We start from the raw sequence: 20,392 nt of genomic DNA, 5'->3' as shown, positions 1-20,392 counted from the left end.
ACTGAAAAGATGAGGTTTAAAACAGTCTACAACCATAACTTCCATTCTTACCACACTTAAACAGTCATTTGTTCCCCTATACTATTGCAAACATATCTGTACTTTGTTCACTTAAGATATTGAGACAACACCAATGATCATTCTTCAGAAACAAGAGCTTTTTATTTGATTAAAAGGAGCACAGAGACATTTGAAGACCAGATAGTTACAACTCTCTCTAGAGAAGAAGGAGCCACAAGCATTGAAGAAACCAGAAGGTAGGACACAGGCACCCCAGTTTACTCTCTCAGCCAAACATGGACAATGAACACGTGATCACTGATGCCCTCCAACCCATTTTTATACTAATTCAGTTTCTTTCCTTGCGGAAATGTCAGTGTGTTGTGCTTAACTGCACACTAGTGGTGACCACTCAACTAGTCCCAACTGTAAAACCGCCTTACGTGCTGACAGAGGCTAAACGGAGCTAGGAAAAACCTAAGGCAAACTCTGTAGGTATCGGCCTCCAGGGTCAATCCCAGACCCCAAACAACCACCTTTGCTTTGTTGGCAAGGTAGGGGCCAAATCGATTCCAGAACCCTCAGAGAGCTACTTGTGGTTACATAGGCAACACGTGAAGATCTATGATTTATATCGTGTATGCCACTTCTGTTGCTCTAGATTGAGTATATTACTGTTTATACAGCTATTAACAAAGTTATTACAAAATCTGTTGAATTTTAAATGCAAAATAATTGTAAGGCACATGTCTTGCACAACTGAAATTAGACAATTCTTGCCTCCAAGTAAAATATTTGACTAGATTTATACCACGGTTAATGAAATAACTTCTTATTTCTGAAGGGATTTCCTAAACATACTCTGACCCAAAGCAGAGAAACTAAAAGGAGATGAGCCATTTCTAGAAAAGGAACTTTTTCTACGGTAATATATTTATGTGTGTGTGAATTCAGTTGACAACAGTGATACATTTCTTTAATCAAAACAGCATGTATTGAAAAATGAAACACTGTAAAAATAAATACAAGAACAGTCCATTTTTATCCCACACTTACGTAAAGGAAAAATATTTTGCACACTGTAAATTTCAATGCAATTTACATTACATTAACTAGATTACAACTTATGAAAGGTGAAAGAGACAAAAATAACTGCTTCCAATGCACATACTTCTCTGATGTGTTCACAGCAATTTAATCTGCATGGTCCATCCCATTTACTTGAAGTTTTGGTGCATCCTTTAGCAAAATAAGCATGTCTCACTCCATTATTAGCACAGCGTTATTTTATAAATGAAATAATAAACTTATAAAAGTTATTTTAATATTTGCCTCAAGGGGGAGCTTACAGTTCATTTTGTACATCCTTTGAGATTTCAAGCCATTCCAAGCTAAGGTTCTGATGCCATTCCTTATACAGATCCAGAATTACAAAACTCTATTTTCTTTTCTGGAGCCAAGTCAATGAATTATTATACTTCCATGCCACTTTCTTTCCTGGTGCTTTTTGAAATCCACAGTGTGGACTGGTGTGGGCTAGTTTTTGTTCTTCCTTTACTGAAAAACAGAAGAAGTGATAAGTTCAATGTCTGAGACTTCTTATCAAACTAGGCATGTCTTGGTTCAACTGGAGATATGTCAGACCCTTATTATGAAAGCGTCTTTCTTCTCTCACCAGCATACTTTTTCATTCCTACAAAAAATTCTAGATTAATCCAGTATGTGAAGATGGTAATCAGTCTGTCTATCAGACATTGCAGAATTCCTTCAAAGAAAGAAATGAAGTCTTCCTAAACAAGCCTGAGCCATACAATTTTATAATATTACTTAACTGACTTCAATTTAACTGTGAATTTGTTACTAATAAATTACTATATCTAAATGATATGTTTTAGAGATTTGCACCCAATTAAGTAAGATCAATACATCTCTATCTATGAAGTCATCTAACATGAATGGAAAATAAGCCAAGCAAAGTCTATGAAAAACATGAAAGTTTCCTAAATGGTTAAAACAAAAGGGTGGTTAAGTTATTAATGTGGCTTTTGTGTAGCATTAGTATTTATTTTATTTATGAGTTATTATGAGTTAAGGAAACAAGACTTCTTATTTTGAACATGACATGGAATGATAGAAGCCATCATGTGTACCAGATTGGAATTTAAACTTTCTGCAAGGCATTCAGATGACAATGGAGTTGAGTCTTTGATGAAGTTTCTCCTTGCTTTCCTGGAAGAAAGGAAAAGGGGAGGATCTAAGAGAGAATGAATTAAGCACTAACAGCTTAATTTCAGAGGTAGTCTATGTTGATTTATTTTCTCACTCTGAGAATTTCAAACAAGTGAAACCTCCACAGGTCTTCAAAGTATAAAAACCTGGAAGACTTGAGAATGAGCAGAATCTCCACAACAACACACTATTTGGAAGAAGGAAAACGAACTTCAGAGAAAACTCCAAAAACTGGCACTTCAGTAATGTTAATTTTAGAAATGAGAAGGTCTACATAATTTTTTTCAAATCCTTTTTTTCACACTGATTTGTTATTTACAGCTCTTCTGTAACAGTTTGGCCGGGTTATGGGGGGATTTATATCAAATCCTCGCTCTATTTCATTGTTTTTCATAATCATAAATTTTCTTTCCATCTATAGTCTTAGGAATTAAGGGTAGAAATTAGATATTTACTATTGTCTTTATTCTGCATAAAATATTGAAAAATAATTTTAAGTGTGTTTTATATATATATATATATATATATATGAAAGTCAAGAGGACAAAATATGTCACAGTAGGTAATATTAATTTGCCAGGCTTTATCATTATTCAAAATGTCTTCTTTAAACAGCCAGTAAATAACAGGTTGGATTCTTTACAAAATTTATGTGGCGGCTTCCCTGGTGGCGCAGTGGTTGAGAATCTGCCTGCCAATGCAGGGGACACGGGTTCGAGCCCTGGTCTGGGAAGATCCCACATGCCGCGGAGCAACTCGGCCCGTGAGCCACAACTACTGAGCCTGCGCGTCTGGTGCTCCGCAACAAGAGAGGCCGCGATAGTGAGAGGCCCGCGCACCGCGATGAAGAGTGGCCCCCACTTGCCGCAACTAGAGAAAGCCCTCGCACAGAAACAAAGACCCAACACAGCCATAAATAAAATAAATAAATAAATTTTAAGAAAAAAAAAAAATTATGTGAACCATTTAGAGTTTATATCTATTTAATTCTTTTTTCTGGGGATTTTTTACTTAGCAATTCTTTAGGGTTCATTTCAGGAAAAGAAGAAGATGAAGTAAAGTCAAAAGAGAAAAATGACTTATTTGCAGTTCCTTCCCTGAAGGAAGCATTCTCTTAATCAGTTTTTATTTAAAACACTTTGACAAAGATGTCTAATTTATTCTAGCAAGCACACACTAATTAAAATCCACATCTTTTCCTTTTTCCTCTGATACATATTTATATTTCATACATTAATGTTTTAGTTTAATTGCCAAACTGACACAAATGAAAAAATTTCACCTGTAACTCAAGTGTATGCGTAAACAGATATAAAAGGATACTCTCAAGAATCTTGCTGTTAAGACATATCACTTTATTTCAAGATGCCTACTAAAAAGTAACCCATTTTTACCATTATACTATAGTTCTTATACTTAAAAGATCCTTTGGAAATAAAACAGAAGGCTGTGACTTGAAATTTTGAAAAGGTACTACAAAGTTCACTTACAAAAATCAAGTCTTTCATACAACTTGAGGTCAGGATTGAAAGGTTTAGCATTAATGCTTATAGTTAATAAAAAGAGACAGTGTAATATAGTTGCATATGTTGTGAGCTTATAAGCATTCATATTTCAGGTCTATCACACACATTAGCTATGAGACCCAAGGCAAACTGTGTGACTCATCTAAGCCACCATCTTCTCAACTGAAAAACAGAAACAGGATACCTACTTCATATGGCTTGTGAGGATTAAATGAGATAATTCATAATCCTATAATCAAGATATATTTTATTAGATTATATATACTGGATATGTACTGACAGAGATGAAAATCAGAACTTTCTTAAGGCAACTTAAAAATACAATTTTATGCTAAATTTTTAAAGAGTCCTGAAAACCTATTTAAAGCTTTTCAAGTTGTCTCTGCATATATGAGTTATTTACCTTTTATGCAGCATCTGGAAACAGCAGGTTCCGAAAGCAACCAGTATCAGTAAGAGCAATGGGATCGTTGGTATAACAACATAGATTAGATTGGGAATTAGTCCTACAAAAGTAAAACAGTCTTAACGTAAAGAGATAGTTGAGGCAGGATTCTGACATTAGAGTTGTATAAAAACTTTCCAAAAAGTTAAGGCAAAGTATAATTATTATCAATCAGATTCCAAGTAACATTCTTCCCAGAATACTGAATAATCTAATGAAATAATATATTCATGTTTTATTAGAAATTAAAAACAAAATATACTGCATGTTTGCCATGTGCCACTTAAATGTCCATATTTCCAAAACTATTATTAAATCTTCAATTAAGATAGGGACTGGTTTTCACAACATATTAATAATCTTAGTTGTCTTGTTTCATTAATGCTTCTCAGTTATTACTTTGAGAAACAAGTACTGATTATTAAAGAATAATCATGATTAAAATAATTGTTGATTTATTGGATATGTAATTATCCTAACTAATAAGCCCAGTGCCATGATGATATGCATGACTCTCTGAGATTAAACCAAAATATGTAAATATTAAATGATGATAGAGTCATAACCTAGAGACATAAGACTACAGAGGCATAAACACTTGATCTTCGTTAAATTCTAAAATGAATCATCTTTTAATCCTGTTCCATCACATTTGATAATGTTAGGTTTTCTTGGTAAAATAAACAAGCGCCACACTGATGTCCCATACAGCTTAAAATGACTTTATTAAACAATTTTTCAATGTCATAGGAGGGTAAATATTCCTAATGTAATTATTTACTGATCTCTTTAATTAGATTTACATGTTCTGAATGGTTTTAAAATCAGACACCTGAAAGTGAAAAGCGCTAAAGTTTAATATCATGTCCATACAAGAAAAGCAAATTGGAAAACTATGCATTGAGCCAGCAAATTGAAAGCCATCATCATAATTAATCTAAATAATTCTGGTCAAAGTGGACAGGACTTAGATCAAACTCTCCATTTAACTGCACATCATTTCCTTTGTTAAGAGAAGAAAAATTAACTGAGGTCCAGTGATGGAGTATTTGGGGGATAATCTGCCATGTTTTCATCCACTCTTGAGCCTGTCAAGGTGACTGCAAGCATTTTAAGGATTCAAGACACATTTCCTTTCCTTTTCAAAAGACTATCATGATCCTTTACATATAAGAGCAAAGAAAAAAGAAAGTATTTCCTACTCTTTCATGGATTTTGCATCACCTGTGGAAAGATTTTGAGACTTTGGGTCTTTGGCTCAGTCTTTACAAAGTAACTAGTATAAATAAATATTCCTGTCCAACTGGCATAGGGCCATGCTAAAACAAGCCCCTAAAGGATCCTAAGAGCAGTTTTTGACTAACATGAGATTTGCACTGGGATTGCATTTTGTGTCTTTTGCAGACAGTGGTGTGCTGGAGACGCTGAGTTGAAAGCTCATTGGACGCCTACTACCCAACCTGCTCTTCAGTGATGTCACTTGGTAGCTTGAAACTGGCCGGGGTGGGAGTATCCACACCACAGAAAACTCAAAGTCTACAAATAAGGTTTTTTTAAGCCCAGCCTACCCCAGCCAATCCCTAAACATTTAACAGTACCCAACTGTTTACAGGCCACTGAATGCACCCATTTACATCATAACACCTACATACTGGGGAAGATCCTTGTGGATCCAGGTTTTGGCGTAGGATATACTTAGTTTAGTACTAGATACATCCACTTAAGTGAAAATAGAAAGAAAACAAAATAGGTTTTTCTATTCAAAAACTAGCTTACCATCATTTGTTCTAACCTAGTCCTAAAGTAAATTTCCATAGGCCTATATTTAGTACACTATTTCACCAAGCAACAAGAAAAGTTGGGGCCAATGCGAAGCAAAGTGTAAAAGTATATTTTCTTCTCTTGATAGGTGAGTTAGAGACATGTGAACTAATTACCTGCCTCAGTAACAACCACGTTTTCATGAGTGTCTCCAGGTTGATTTGTAAAATAAGTCTTTTCTACCGGAGCTGTTGGATTAATCTCTGTAAATAATAAGTACAGTTGTCATACATAATGATAAACAAGACAAATGCAAATGCGGATGAAAATAGAAGTTTATTATAAAACAAAATAAACATTGATTTCTGAAAAACTTCCAGCTAATTCTATTTTGAATTTAAATTTATATGAAATGATCTAACTATAAAGTCAACATTTAATTATCTCTGAATAAAGATCTGGTGAGTCTCTGCAACTTGGATCCACTGGGTGAACCCCTGTAACTCCAAACTGCATTTAGCAATCCAGAGCATCTATGCTGATGATAACCTACTACAGGTAATAATGACAAAGGAGGTACAAAAGTAGGAAAAGATAGGCAAGAATTGGTGACCATAACATGAGACACTAACTATGATTCAAAGACCAGCAGGATTATTTCTATACTATTATTGGTGTATAATTTAGATTTCTCCTCGCAATAATAAGCAGCAGATAACTGCATATGGATTGCGCCTGGAATTGATGATTCAAGTAAAAATGTTCTAAAGCACATTTCTGTCCCCTACAAACAATGTCATCCTTAGATTTGCTTTCCAATAGTGTCTACTTCTTTAAAAAATAATCATAAATTAAGGCTTGCAATTTGTTTCTTTCCCTGGTTTTATGAGGCAAGATTTCTTCAATTGCCACACACTTGAAAACTGTTGAAATTTCTTACAATGATCTGGTACTGCTCTCTTGCCTAATTTTTTTTCCCCTAGGGCACTATTCATTAAATTAATAGTTCAGAGAAAATAAATTGAATTACTAAGAAAATAACCTGTAAATTTGTTTTCATTTGTTCCAAAAATATAATTCTCTGTTCATTTTTGTCAATTAATGGAAAAGAAAAAAACACATGCAGCATCTTACATTAGTTTTAGAATATTAAATCATTTTAATGTCATGTTTACTCTAATTTGGCCACATAGTCTCTATTCATTAGAAGCTTAATCATACACCATCCTATAATAATATTTGTTATTCTTATACACGTATATTACCCTGATACTTTGCCCGACACAGTCCTATCCCACACAGAATTTAGGCACTCTATGCCCCTAGGTGTTCAACTGGTATTTGCTGAACAAATAATACAGATATTATGTAATTTATCAACATAGAACTGGTTATCTTTAAAATATTTTAACAAACTTTAATGCAACTGCTGATTAAGTAACACAATTTTAGAAACATAATCTCCTACATACTATTTTTAATGTCTAAGAGCAAGAGTACTTAATGTAATTTTAATAAAATATAAAAATCAGATTCAGAAGTATCCCCTTAAAATGTCTTTGGATAACATTGATAGACCCAAAGAATAGATATTCAACACACAGAACAGTAATGAAAAAAAAAAAAGGGTGGAGAAGAGAGTGAGAAAACTCAGAAGTGAATTATTCAGTTTCTATATAGCTAGGTTAATTTTTTACCACTTTGGATATCAGTAGTCATGCTATTAGACGGTATGCAGGAACAGAAGGTGGAGACTAAGTTCACATAGTACTGTTGGTATAGTTGGAGAATAAAGTTCAAAATAATCAGTGTTATAATTTGTAAATTGTAATTAGTCTCACTACTTGATCCTCCAATCCCCTCACCACTAAAAAGTTAACTACTTACCATCAAAAAAGCACTGACTATACAAGCAAGGAATTTAATCAAACCAACATCCTTCATAAATAAGACACTAAGCTCAAGGAAAGAAGGTTAACTACATAGAAAATATATAAAAATGAAAATATTTAAAGTAAAACAAAGTAGAAAAATTCTATACATTAATAATTCTAAGTACTTTTACACTGTAGAAGTGTACATGTGCTTCAAAAACAAAAAGTACATGAAAGAATCTTGTTAAAAAACTATAGTTATTTGAAGATTTAGGTAGACTATAGAAGATAAATGAAAAACTAATTTTATGCCTAAAATGCTCTTCCATGAGTAATATAAACCTGGACTACCTAATACAAAACAAGAGGATTCTGGGGAATAGTGACCTAAATAATGTGGTAAATATGATATAAAATAAAATAAAATACAAAGGGTCACCTAAAAGCTCAAAGAATGAAGATAATATTGTATTAAGAATACGCTGTAATATACTATGTTTCATTTAATAGTTTCAAGCACACAGTGTCACAAATTTAAAATATCAAAGAATTTCAACTTCATATTTTTCTAGGAAAAAAATTAAGGCAAAGAACCTAAGTGTGTAACAGATATAGCTTTGCAAAAGCTTCTAGGAGGGTAATGATGCATTTAGCAACCAAGAGGTTTAAAGACTAAACTCACCAGGGATAAATAAAGTAGGCTAATACACTCAAAAACAGGATAAATATAAGAGAAGGGTAAATCTAATCCAAATAATCCCTTGTGCTTTACAGTCTTATGAGAAAAAGAAGACTCATGTAATTTCAACAGAATAATGGAAATAGCAGTAATTGATTGTAGTTGCCTTCCACGAACACATGTTATGAGGTCAAGCAGACAGCCCTTGGAAGAGTTCAAATGAAACTTCCAAACACTGAGAACAGGGAAACAGCAAAAAAAAAAAAAAAAAAAAAAAATCCTCATAGCCTAAATATCGAATTTGACTTTCTTTGATGATTAAAACGATGAGTTTACATCGTCCTGATTGGTCTCTCTTTTGGTCAGATATCAATTCAGTTGAGTGGTTCTAGTCAAAGTAACTCAAATTTACTATTTGAGCAGGAAACCACACTAGTGTAGCTCAGGTCAATGCGATCTTCCCACGTGCTCCGTACGGCAAGAAGTTGGAGACTTCAAACAAAAGCGAACTGCGGAGGCATGTTCCAAAGAATGAGGATCACGCGGAGAACGCGACACACGCCCCTACTTTTCTGCGCCACGGTTCTCTGACTTCCTGACTTTCACTGAGGAGCACAAACCGAGTATCACGTCATGAAATGATAAGCTAATGCCCCAGGAGAATGTTGCTTGCTTCCCTTAAATTCACCAGAAAAATCTAAAGAACTACTGATCAGATGTGTAAACCTACAGGTGCTTTGGTGTCTTATACCTACTTCACACACACTATACTAAATTTTGAAATATTTTTAAATAGATATTTATTCTTCATAAAATCTGTTTACAAAAACACAGTTTGGCCTTAATATTAGAAATAATTATTTTCTCTTAAAAAACCCCTCAGGATGTTTCTAGTTGCTCCCTTCTATTTAACTCATAGGGCAGTTTGCTTTATAGCCAAGTGTGCTTCAATACTTTGTCATCAAACTGCAAAGTAATTCCATGTCTCACAGCAGAAAAACAAAACGAGCCAAAGGTAGTGAAGGTTAAAGATTAAATTTAATATAAGCAAATATGCACAAAATCTGCTCCTACAGACTTACAGTGCTTCCTACCTGGTTCATACTTGCAGATGTAATTGTGCTTCATGTTGCACCTGTCGTCATTCCACTGGTAAAGGTAGGGACCCCCAAGGCCAGGATTGGCTGTTGGCTGGTGATACATCACAACACACTTTTCACTTCCACAGGAAGGCTCATCAGTATACCAGTTTCTGCCAAGCACAGAGCAGCAGGAACACATCTCAGTGACTTCGCCTGTTCCATTCTGATATCCTCTACAGATAACAGAAATCTCCCTTTGTCCTTTGCCCTCTGAGTACCCCCCTTTGCCTCCTCAGGAGCCCTACTCACCGGTACTGGGAACTGCTTCCATCGGACCACTGGTAGAGATCTGGGCAGGCACCAGATGTTTGCCCCTCTCCATTTCTCCAAAGCCCTATCCAGAAATCACCATCAGAAATCCCGGTTCCTGGCTTTGTCAGGTTTTGCAACATGCTTTCTATTAACTTCTGTTCTGCTTCATTCTCAAGGCTGAGAAGGACTCCCCCTTCGCTCTCACAAGCCAGGCGCGCCTCCTGAAAGCTCACTCGGCTGGATAGCTCGTGGAAGTAGGCCATCTTGTAGCAGGGATGTTTGAAATCAGCAAAACATACCTTTTGGCCTGAACAAAAAAGATGCCCGTGTATTGATTATCTGAGCTATATTCATAATGCTACTTACTACAAACTAAAACGAAAGAACCAATCAAAACAGAAACAATCTGCCAAGAATGCTTCTCCCACTGAACCATTGCATAAAGTTTATTTTCTAGATTCTTATTTCAATTTACAAAAGCAAATTGATTCCCTAATAAACTTGTAACATAAACTTTTAAACACAGTATATCAAGGAAATTTTTAAACACAGTATATCAAGGAAATTTTTGTAAAGGGAAGTCATAATTCTCCTGGCTTAGATTTTGTCAACTGACACCATAGCGAGTGAAAGTAGCTTAAAAAAATGTCAGGTATACACAGTAAAGGAAGCTAAAAGGTCAAAATTATGAAATAAGAATCATAATTCATAAAGGAATTATTAAAAACAAGCAAAAAAAGCAAATTTACATAAGGTATCATGAAGTGAATACATTTAAATAATTGAAATTTAAATAAAGTGGCAAATTTAAGGTGTAAATATTTGTTTTTATTGTATATATCTGAGAGCAAATACATTAAAATTGAAAGTTAATAGAAGTCAGAATGAAGGTAACGCTAATAATAAACAATTTATTGGGGACTTCCCTGGTGGCGCAGTGGTTAAGAATCTGCCTGCCAATGCTGGGGACACGGGTTCGAGCCCTGGTCCAGGAAGATCCCATGTGCTGTGGAGCAACTAAGCCCGTGTGCCACAACTACTGAGGCCACGTGCCACAACTACTGAAGCCCACACACCTAGAGCCCGTGCTTCACAACAAGAGAAGCCACCACAATGAGAAGCCCGTGCACTGCAACAAAAAGTAGCCCCCGCTCGCAGCAACTAGAGAAAGCCCACACGCAGCAACGAAGACCCAACACAGCCAAAAATAAATAAATTTGTAAAAACCAATTTATTAATATAATATTGTATTAGAAGTGACAGGTTAACCTTCTAGAGTACTTATAGAATACTCAGAATTTGGAGGTGAATTTGAAAATGTAATTTTTATTTTCACTGGTATTTTAAAGGTTTTTATAAGTTACAGGACTCAGTTTAACCATCTATCCTGATATCTATTAATGATTTTAGAAGTCACTATATAGAGAATATAAACTTGTGTCAAGATATTAAACGGAACCACAAGTGAAGCTTAAAATAATTCTTGAGACCTCTTAATGAAATATCACCTTTTATTATCAAGCTCCATTGCTGTGACATCACTATACTTCTGCTCAGTCTACATCAGTGAAGACTTAAATACATAGGCAATGAAAGTTTGACTTAAAAGAGCTCTTAAAATTGAATTTCACATACCTCTAGGAATTGAGCACAATGAATATTCCTAATTACTTAGTGACATAACTACAAATATGAATGATCATATTGGGTCATAATACAGCCATATATATAACAGGGATATTACAGTGTACAGGATTTAGCAGTGGAATTCCTATTGTTCCACCATTTACACCTGCCTCTTTTTACCACCAAATATGTATGCCAAGATTATAGACGCAATCTCCAGAACAGTCACGCTGTTTTGTTTTGTTTTTCATTAGCTTCCTTGGTTCACCTCTGATCTCTGCTGTCAACTTTAAAAACTGCCATGGATCCCTCTCTGTCACTATTCCTTAACCCCAGGCTGCTGTCCACAGCTTCCACTACGCTTTTAGTCTCTCTGATTTCAGCTTGAGGTTTGACCTTGGAAAATAGACTATCTAGTATTTTATGTAAAATTAAGGCAAATTCATTCATACTAAGAAATCAAGGCATAGGTTCACTGCTTACAATTCTTGTTGGGATTGAAGGCTTTTTTCACTATGTATTTAATTTTGTAGCCGATCAAGAAAATTTGACAGTAGTGGAGGGCTGGCGGGTATATTATATTTAAACATTGGCAAAAAAAGTAAAGCATTCAAGCTTTGTACTCTTAATTACAGTACATCACGCTGAGCCAGCGTCGGTATCACATCCATTCTCCCCCAGAATCAGCAATTAATGACCTGTGATGACACTTAGAGGCAGGAGGAAGCAGAAACCAGTGGAAGGCCATTAACCTCACAACAGTGTTTGAGTAATAGGCATTCAATACGTTGACACTGCTGAGAACAGCCAACTAATAACATAGCAGTTCCAGCAATGCAAGCAAGACCGCCGGTTGTCCTCTTTGTCTCATTAACTGTGATCTGGACCCAGGAGCAACACACTGAATAATAAGAACAAATTAAGAGACTGCCCCAACTAATTGTTAATGAAAAATAACAGGCTCGTATGAATGACCACGGGGAAACTGGAATTAAAGAGACGTCAAGAGGACAAATCAGTCTGAAACAAATAATCCTGGAGAGATGACCATGGAAGTCCCAATGGTTGATCCTAATACAATTATTATTTTTTTAAAATTTCTCCTAATTTATTATTAGGGGTTGTGATGTCTTCATTGTTTAAAATGGTTGTTCCTGGCAATACTCTAGCAATGCCATTAAGCCTAGTGATTTTTATGCCTGTATCTTTAAAGCAAGCTCTGTTTCCATTTTTATCTTCTACATCTTTTTCATATTTCTAAGTCTCAAAATACATCTGGACTACATTCCCTTGAGTTTTCAGTTTGTTCAGTTTTTTACTCCAAGAACTCTCAGACTTCAATTTGATTCCAGCACTTGTGAAATATTAAGTTGTCCAATGAGACTGTTTTGCAAGATAACAGAAAGAAGCCAAATTAAAAAACACACAAAAAAAGATTAGCCAGAAGTTTTAATGAGTAAAAATTATTTATGTTACAAAGCCAGCACAAGTTCAGAAAATGCCTAGGTATGACATATATGCTAAAAGTCTCTTCTCATTATCTTTGACGTACTAAAAAACAAATGCAGCACAGATTTACTATTTATGGTGAGAATACAAGAATGATGATGAAAATTACCTTATTTATAAAATTAAAATAGCACTTCTAATTAAATACATAAGAGAGCTTTAAGTGTCTTGTAGAAATTCCTAATACCACTATTAGGTACTAGGAATGTCATTCTGTAGATAAATGTTAGTCTGTAGAGAAATAATAGTAACAATAATATAAAGAAAAATCTATAGACAGGGATTATACTTAAAATAATTAAGAACTAATACTGCACAAGCCCTGGATAATAGCCAGCCTTGGCACTCTCTATGCCGGGCATCCTCTCTTTGGCTGTGGATGATGGAGTGGTCCAGGGGTCTTAGATGAGGGGATGGAGACTGTGGTGGCTGCATAGCAGGGGGAATCTCATAGAGGATCAGGACAGTGGCCAATTACCAGCTACAGACAGATATTAACTCCAAAGTGCATTCATTGAATACCAGCTGTGTCCACAAATTTTAAACTGAAAAGTCACTAGCAGTTCAGATCTAGCAAAGCAGGTTTAAGGAAATTATAGATACACTGTAGTTTTTATGGTATCTATATATAAAATCAGTTAAAGCTGACACTGGGAATTTCTTCATATCCAGTTCTCTTCTACTACTGATTTCCACCTTATTGTGCAAATTTGGTCCAAGTTGCAGCAAAATCAGCAGAAGCAGCAGCTACTGAACGGCTCACCACCATTTCAGCTGATCACACTTGGCTGTAATAGCAGTGGAACTCCCAACAGCTGGGAAACAAATGTTGCCCTAATTCCCAGAAAAGTCCCATTAATACGGATCTTCTCGAAGCAACTTTCCCACTTCGGTAAAGGCTAATCTTCTTAGGGAACCCTTATAATTAGCTCCTTTCTCATTCTGTGAGATCACGTGGAGAATTTCCTTTTCTCTTACTTTTAAATATTATATTCAGATAAAATCCTCCATCGACTATTCTGACCAGTAGGAAGCTAGTCTTCCATCTACTATTCTACCACCCATAAAATATTCAGATAAATATTCAGATAACCGTAGAGTAGCTTTTATCACACTAAGGCTACCTTGATACTGTCTAACAATAATTTACTAAATGTTACCTAACACCTGTAGTGGGAAACCTCCCTTGATTGTTGGCTTATGCGCAAGAAAGACCTTTCACCCAGGATTCTACACCTCCTGGTTTCATACATACACACACACATGCACACACACGCACACTCACGCACAACTACATACATACACATGCACTTTAATTAGAGATAATTTTCAGTATCGCCTACTAAAATAAACATTCCTATCATTATCACAGCTAAGATTCTGCTACTATTTCCACGCATAGATAATTCTGTCCTTTTTCTTAGTCATGAAAATTCCTTTAGAGCTAAATATTGGCAGAGTTTTCAATGCTTTTAGCAACAATGTAAAAGCAGGGCCAAACTCATAAAGTCATGGCAGTTTACTTTTTTCTTCCTGAATAGAAAGGATCTATGACTTGGTTTTGTTTTGCTTATATTTATCAATTTTCTGGAAGTTGAGTCTTCATTTAGTTATGAAAGTAATAACATTTTTCTTATACCTCACACTAGAATCATAATATTGTCAACATTAAATAAGCATTGAATTTATATCATATTTTTCAGTAAAAACATGGAAGATTTATTATGAATTCCTGTTGTTCAGTTATGATCTACCTTTAGTTGCAAAGAAAAAAACAAGTTGTGCAAAAGAGGACCTACATGATAAATCTTCCCCAAACCAGACTGACCAGACTTGGACATTTTACTAGAATCCCACAGAATAATTTGTTTTTCATAATTCTTTCTTATTCTACTCAAAATCAAAGGAATAAATATGCTGCAACTACAACATACAATGTGACATGACCTCCGATAGTAAAACTTCCAAGCTAAAAAAGGGAATGCTCTCAATCATAAGTATTCTGCTTTCAGTGTTTAATATTACACCTACTTTTTAAGACTTTTTCATCATAAAAATGTTTTGTTATAATAAACTTTATTTTTGCAGGAGATTTTATAATGCAATTAATTGCATAGCGCACTATTAAGATTGTGCTGGAATCCATTTTCCTATATTGATAAACAACCAAAACTGTAGTCTTGGTCATTGTTTGCATGACCAATGGTCATATTGCATTGTTTGCAATATTCTGTGGCATCTGCAAGCCCTACATCTCCACCTGGGGAATATCACAAACTTTCTGACAAGGGGATGAAATTTATTTTTTTAGTCCAGTATTTAAAATCAAGATCTAGATAATAAATTGTAAACCAAGTAGATAAATTGTAAACTGTGTGAGTGAAGAATTGAAGCATTCAATCACTAAGAGCTGGCTTGGAACCCCAGAACTGTACTGGAACTGTGGGAACGTTGGGGACATTATTTAAACTTTCCTGACCTCAGTTTTCTCACCTAAAAAGTGAGAGTGGTTAGAAGTTTTAAAGAAATAATGACAATAATAATAGCCTGACAGGGGACTTCCCTGGCTGTCCAATGGTTAAGACTCTGCGCTTCCACTGCAGGGGGCACGGGTTCAATCCCTGGTCGGGGAACTAAGTCCCACATGCCATGTGGCACGGCCAAAAAAAAAAAAAAAAAAAAAAAAAGCCTGCCATTTATCAATAGTTTAGTGTGCAGGGCCTCACTGCTAGCACAATCCACCCCTTTGGGGAAATTAGGAAAGATGATCTCTCCTGGTGATACAGGCTGCTCAGCTTGAAAAAGTTATGCTCTCCTCCAGGTTGCCTCAGCTGCAGGCACGGGGACTGCCGCGTTGAGCGCCCTCTCACAGCTTCTTGGCGGGCAGCTGTGTCCATGAAACAACCTGCACTACTGTGTTTGAACCCCTTGAACCCTGCAACAACTCTGTGATGAAGGTGCTTTCATCCCATTTTAAAAATGAGGCAAGGGAGGCATAGAAAAGTTAAATAATTTGCCAAACTCACATGGCTCATAAATGGTAAAGGGTTTAGAACCAGGCAGACTGGCTCCACAGTTCATACATGTCCCCAGATTTCTATGCTGCCTCCGTGGAGGTCTCAGATATATTTTTCTAAGGTGAAGAATTTCATGAATAAAGGGATTGATTAATATGTACATTATTACTATGACCTATGCTACCATGTTCAGCATTGGTCCGTTATTGATACCGGAGCGCTAACATTGAGGGTTGTTTCTAAGCAGAATGTAGATTTTCTTTTACTGAACATTTAGACACAGGATCCATATTGGAACATCTATCTCAGATTTTCAGACCCTTTATGTCCTTAATGATTTTTTTTATCTAGCCCTTCTAGTTTCCAAGTAAAACAAACAAGGTCCAAACTGAACTTTTTCCCAATTACAAGGAGTATAAGTTTAGTCAAATTGTCAGGCTGTGTTACATTATCAGTAATATGTTAAAACAGTGAGAGAAACAATCTTGCGTCCATCCGTCCACCTGTGTGCAAAGTACTTAACAGAAGAGAGAGGGTTGGAGAAAGTAAAACTGCTAGTGAGACCATCAGCTGAATTTCCACTTTGGACACCTTTATACAACACCTTTCTAATGTTAATGTAACAGATATTGCCATCTTCCAGAAAAAGAATTACAAAAACAAAACCATAAAATGATGAAAAACAGCCATTAAGGATTAATGGCTACGGTGAATGTGTAGTTTATTACATGACTGGTAATAAGATTAATTTGTTCCTTTCTTGCCCAAGAGATACTTAAAGTAATTGCATCTCTGAAAACTGCACTGTCATCACTTTATGCTTTTGATGATGTCATGGAAAACAGTACCATAGGCTGGGATACGCTCAGCAGTTTTTTCTTTTTAATTTAAAAAAGTTTTTGTATCTCCCTTGCTATTATATTGATGTATAGGTTACTGGTCACCACCCATGATTTTGCAATATTCTGTGGCATTTGCATGATCAAAACGGAAGTGTCTAAATCTCCCCGTCTTCTAAATAAAATGTTTGCCAATTTAAATAAGTTCAAATTAATACATATTAAAGTGTTCTGCAGAAATGTGGAGGTACCATGAAATACACTTAATGCTTTCTGCGCATAAACAGGTTGATGGATCAATGCTGTGTGCACTAAAAAGAGAAAGTAAAAACCAACACGCACACATTACTTCAAAACACTTCAAATGCTTAAGAATATGCATGTGCTCTTCAAACATATCCTCCCATCTCAGAGACCTGAATTTTGAACTCTTCTTTTTCATATGTATCCTTATCCCCAAAAGTAAAGTACTCTTACCTTTGTTCTAAAGAAGGTGTCATTACCCACCAGTCACGTCACAGATTTAAATGATGGCAGACCCCAGAGATATCCTCTACACATCTGTGTGTACAACAAATCAGTACAGGTCCAAGACCTTAAAAGTAGTTCTCAAGTTAGAATCGCAAATTCACTAAAAAGTCTTTGATCATTATCCTTATAGTTTATATTTTTATTGCATATCCATGAATCAAAATAAGCATAGCCAGTAATCTACACAAACACTTTTCTATTACTGCTAGCTGCTATTAAATCTTATGGGGCAGGTTATGATGATTTTTGAAATGTTATTTCTCATTTAAATATTTTCACTTCATTTATAAATAATGCTCTCGACTTTTAAAAGGGTGGTGTATTTAAAAGTATCAGAAAGTATCTTATTGAATAAAGTACTAAAATGAGAATTTCGATAAAGCATTATTTTGTGAGTTCCTGTCTTGTTTTCTGCAGTAATTATTTTGGTACACTGAATAGAAATTATAAATGGTTGTGCTGATATTCAATAATTAGAAAATGTATTCCATATATTGTAAGTATGTTCCTAATAATGGCCCCAAAGAGCTTGTTTCACTTGACAGACAGCTGAGTAGAATTCTGGTAAATGGTCCCTAACGGCATGAAAAAGTTTATGTACTTCTCAAAGCTTAACATCAACCAGGGAGACATTAGACCTACTTTTTCCAAAATGTCAGGCTTTAGACTCCTCTGTACTCATGCCATTATGGCTGAAATACATATTGTAAAAAATTAGTCTTCAAAGGATAAAATCACAAATCAATCTCTAATGGTTAGATTTCAATGTGAGTTTGTAAGGCCAAAGACAATTAAATTATTCATAAGAAAAACATCACTGTTTTAATATCAAGTAAACATCATCATTTATGTTAAATCAAATAGATCATGTTCAGTTAATTAGAAATTTTCCAGATGGCACCTACAAGATGCCTATAAATACTTAATAGGAAAACAGAGCAAAAGGTTTGCAGCAATTTATGCAATAATAGAACACAAAATAAACTTTTCATCAACAATTTTTATAAGTTCTTTTTTTTTTTTAACTTTACGTATTCTTTTTATCCCTTTGCAAAGTTTAAGGCATACAATAAGAATATACCTAGTGGATACTATTTAAGTCAATGAAGTGTTTCTGTGTGTTTAAGAAACACCTTATGCTCAAAGCCTGATCTCTGCTGTTAATTCATTTGCAAGAATAAATCTGACAGAGACAAGGGCAGTCAGATATGTAATTTACACATTCAGATGAGTTTTATGGTGAACTTATTATTAAGCTAAAATAGGGGGAATGGGATCTAATGCTATGGCTTTTGTAACCTCCTTGTTTGATACCGTAAAATTTTCATTTTATAAGTGAATATTAATAACAGCCTGAAAAAAATGTAAGCAACACGCAGTTCCAAGTGACATTTCACAATGTATTTAATTCCAGTGTCTCCTGAGGGCCAAAAAGTTAGTGGAGAGTGATTGATAACCAGACATTGAAGGATTATATTCAGTAGAACATCACATTGCTGAGGGAAGATCAGTAACGATTAAGCTTAATATGCCAGTTTCTAAAGGTCTAGTTTCACAACTGATTAAGTTGCTGCTAGCTGTCATCTACCTCTACCTCTGGTGACACCTGTTACACAGATGCACTGAATGTGAAAAGGAACTCGTGCTTTTCACATTAAAAAACTTCCCACACTTAAAACACATGCCCACATACATTCAACAAATATTTATTGCAACACTTTAATTAGCATCACAAGAGATTTCAATAAGGATAGCTATGCTCAATTTTCCTGTAAGGCCCTATTCATTCATCTTAGGCTTTTGAGAATCTTTATGTTTTTTAAGAGACCTTCCCCAAAAGTAAGGGAGAATGAATGCGACATGAATTGCTCAACAATAGGACAATGAAAGTGGAAGGAAAAGAAAGATCAAAGCCAACTCCGGGAAGCTTGCCAATTCCGATCCATTTCCCTTGCACTGACTCGACCGACCTAATTGGGCACCTACTGTGTGCACAAACCTGCATCGATGACCATGTACACCTCAACCCAACTCGAGCAGACTTCATGTTCTGAGAAGCCTCCAGCTTGGAATGAGGTGTGTAAGGGCGTCCTCACACAACGACCAGTCCTCTGGTATTTGTCAGCCCTCCTGAGAACAAAGGCTGCATGCCCCTGGGTCCGTGAGCCCCACACAGCGAACAGGTCTGGTCTCGGAAATCATCGGAGGGAACCCCGTGCGGGCGAGGACTGAAGTCGAGCCAGGTCGACAGGGGGTGGCATTTCTGCAGCGGTTCCTCTGTCTCTGGGCTCCCTCTGCCTACGCCGTACCCCACCCCTTCTACAGGTACCAGCCCTGCCCTGCGGCCAACTCTCTTACAAAGAAAGTCGACATTAGTCCTAGACAACGCTGTACTGCTCAGGATGAAGCGGGGCTCGCTTCGCAGCTACTGAACCTGGCGCTTCCAAAACAATTAAACTTTTCTCTGTGTTTAGGGAGGCTGGGGAGAAAGCAGAATACAATCAATTTCCCCCTGCCTCCTCCGGCCCCCTACCTACCCCGCACGGGTTTCCAACCCCTCGGAGAGCCTCCACCCCAGGACAGGCCGGCCCGCACCGCCCTCGCGCCCCGCCGCCCCCTCTCCCGGCTCGTGCGCTCGGCGGACGGCCCCGGACTCACCGCTGACCACCCGGCGGCAGAAGGCGCCGTGGCCGCAGAGCAGTGCGGCGCCCAGCAACAGCGAGACCACGCGGCTCATCGCGGCGCGGCGGCGGCGGCGGCAGGTGTGGCGTGGAGCGAAGGGACCTCTGCCCGCCGCGCAGCCGGGGCTCTAACCCCGCTGCCTCCCTGCCTCCCCGCGGGGCCCTACTCCGGCCGCCCGAACCCGGCTGCCCGGCCCCCTGCACGCATCGCCTCTGGCCAGACCTGGCGCCGGGCGCGCTGGTGCCGCGCGCGAGTGTGCCGGGCTAGAGCGCACGACCCT

At 36.7% G+C, this 20,392-nt stretch overlaps 1 protein-coding gene across 1 annotated transcript; it reads right to left on the bottom strand.

The window, feature by feature from the left end:
- Positions 1–1,405: 1,405 nt before the first annotated feature.
- On the bottom strand, positions 1,406–20,167 carry CHODL (chondrolectin). Its single transcript, XM_068545721.1, has 6 exons — positions 20,089–20,167; positions 9,906–10,215; positions 9,609–9,766; positions 6,138–6,224; positions 4,159–4,261; positions 1,406–1,557 (listed from the first exon to the last, which is right to left on the bottom strand). Exons 1-6 carry the CDS (start codon positions 20,165–20,167, stop codon positions 1,473–1,475), a joined length of 822 nt encoding a protein of 273 aa, XP_068401822.1. The 3' UTR covers positions 1,406–1,472.
- Between the last annotated feature and the right edge of the window lie 225 nt (positions 20,168–20,392).

The sequence above is a fragment of the Eschrichtius robustus genome, chromosome 6 (genome assembly GCF_028021215.1).
Source record: "Eschrichtius robustus isolate mEscRob2 chromosome 6, mEscRob2.pri, whole genome shotgun sequence".
In the NCBI taxonomy this organism is placed as follows: domain Eukaryota; kingdom Metazoa; phylum Chordata; class Mammalia; order Artiodactyla; family Eschrichtiidae; genus Eschrichtius; species Eschrichtius robustus.
Note: the sequence above shows the minus strand (reverse complement) of the source record. Positions and strands in the feature narration are given on the sequence as shown.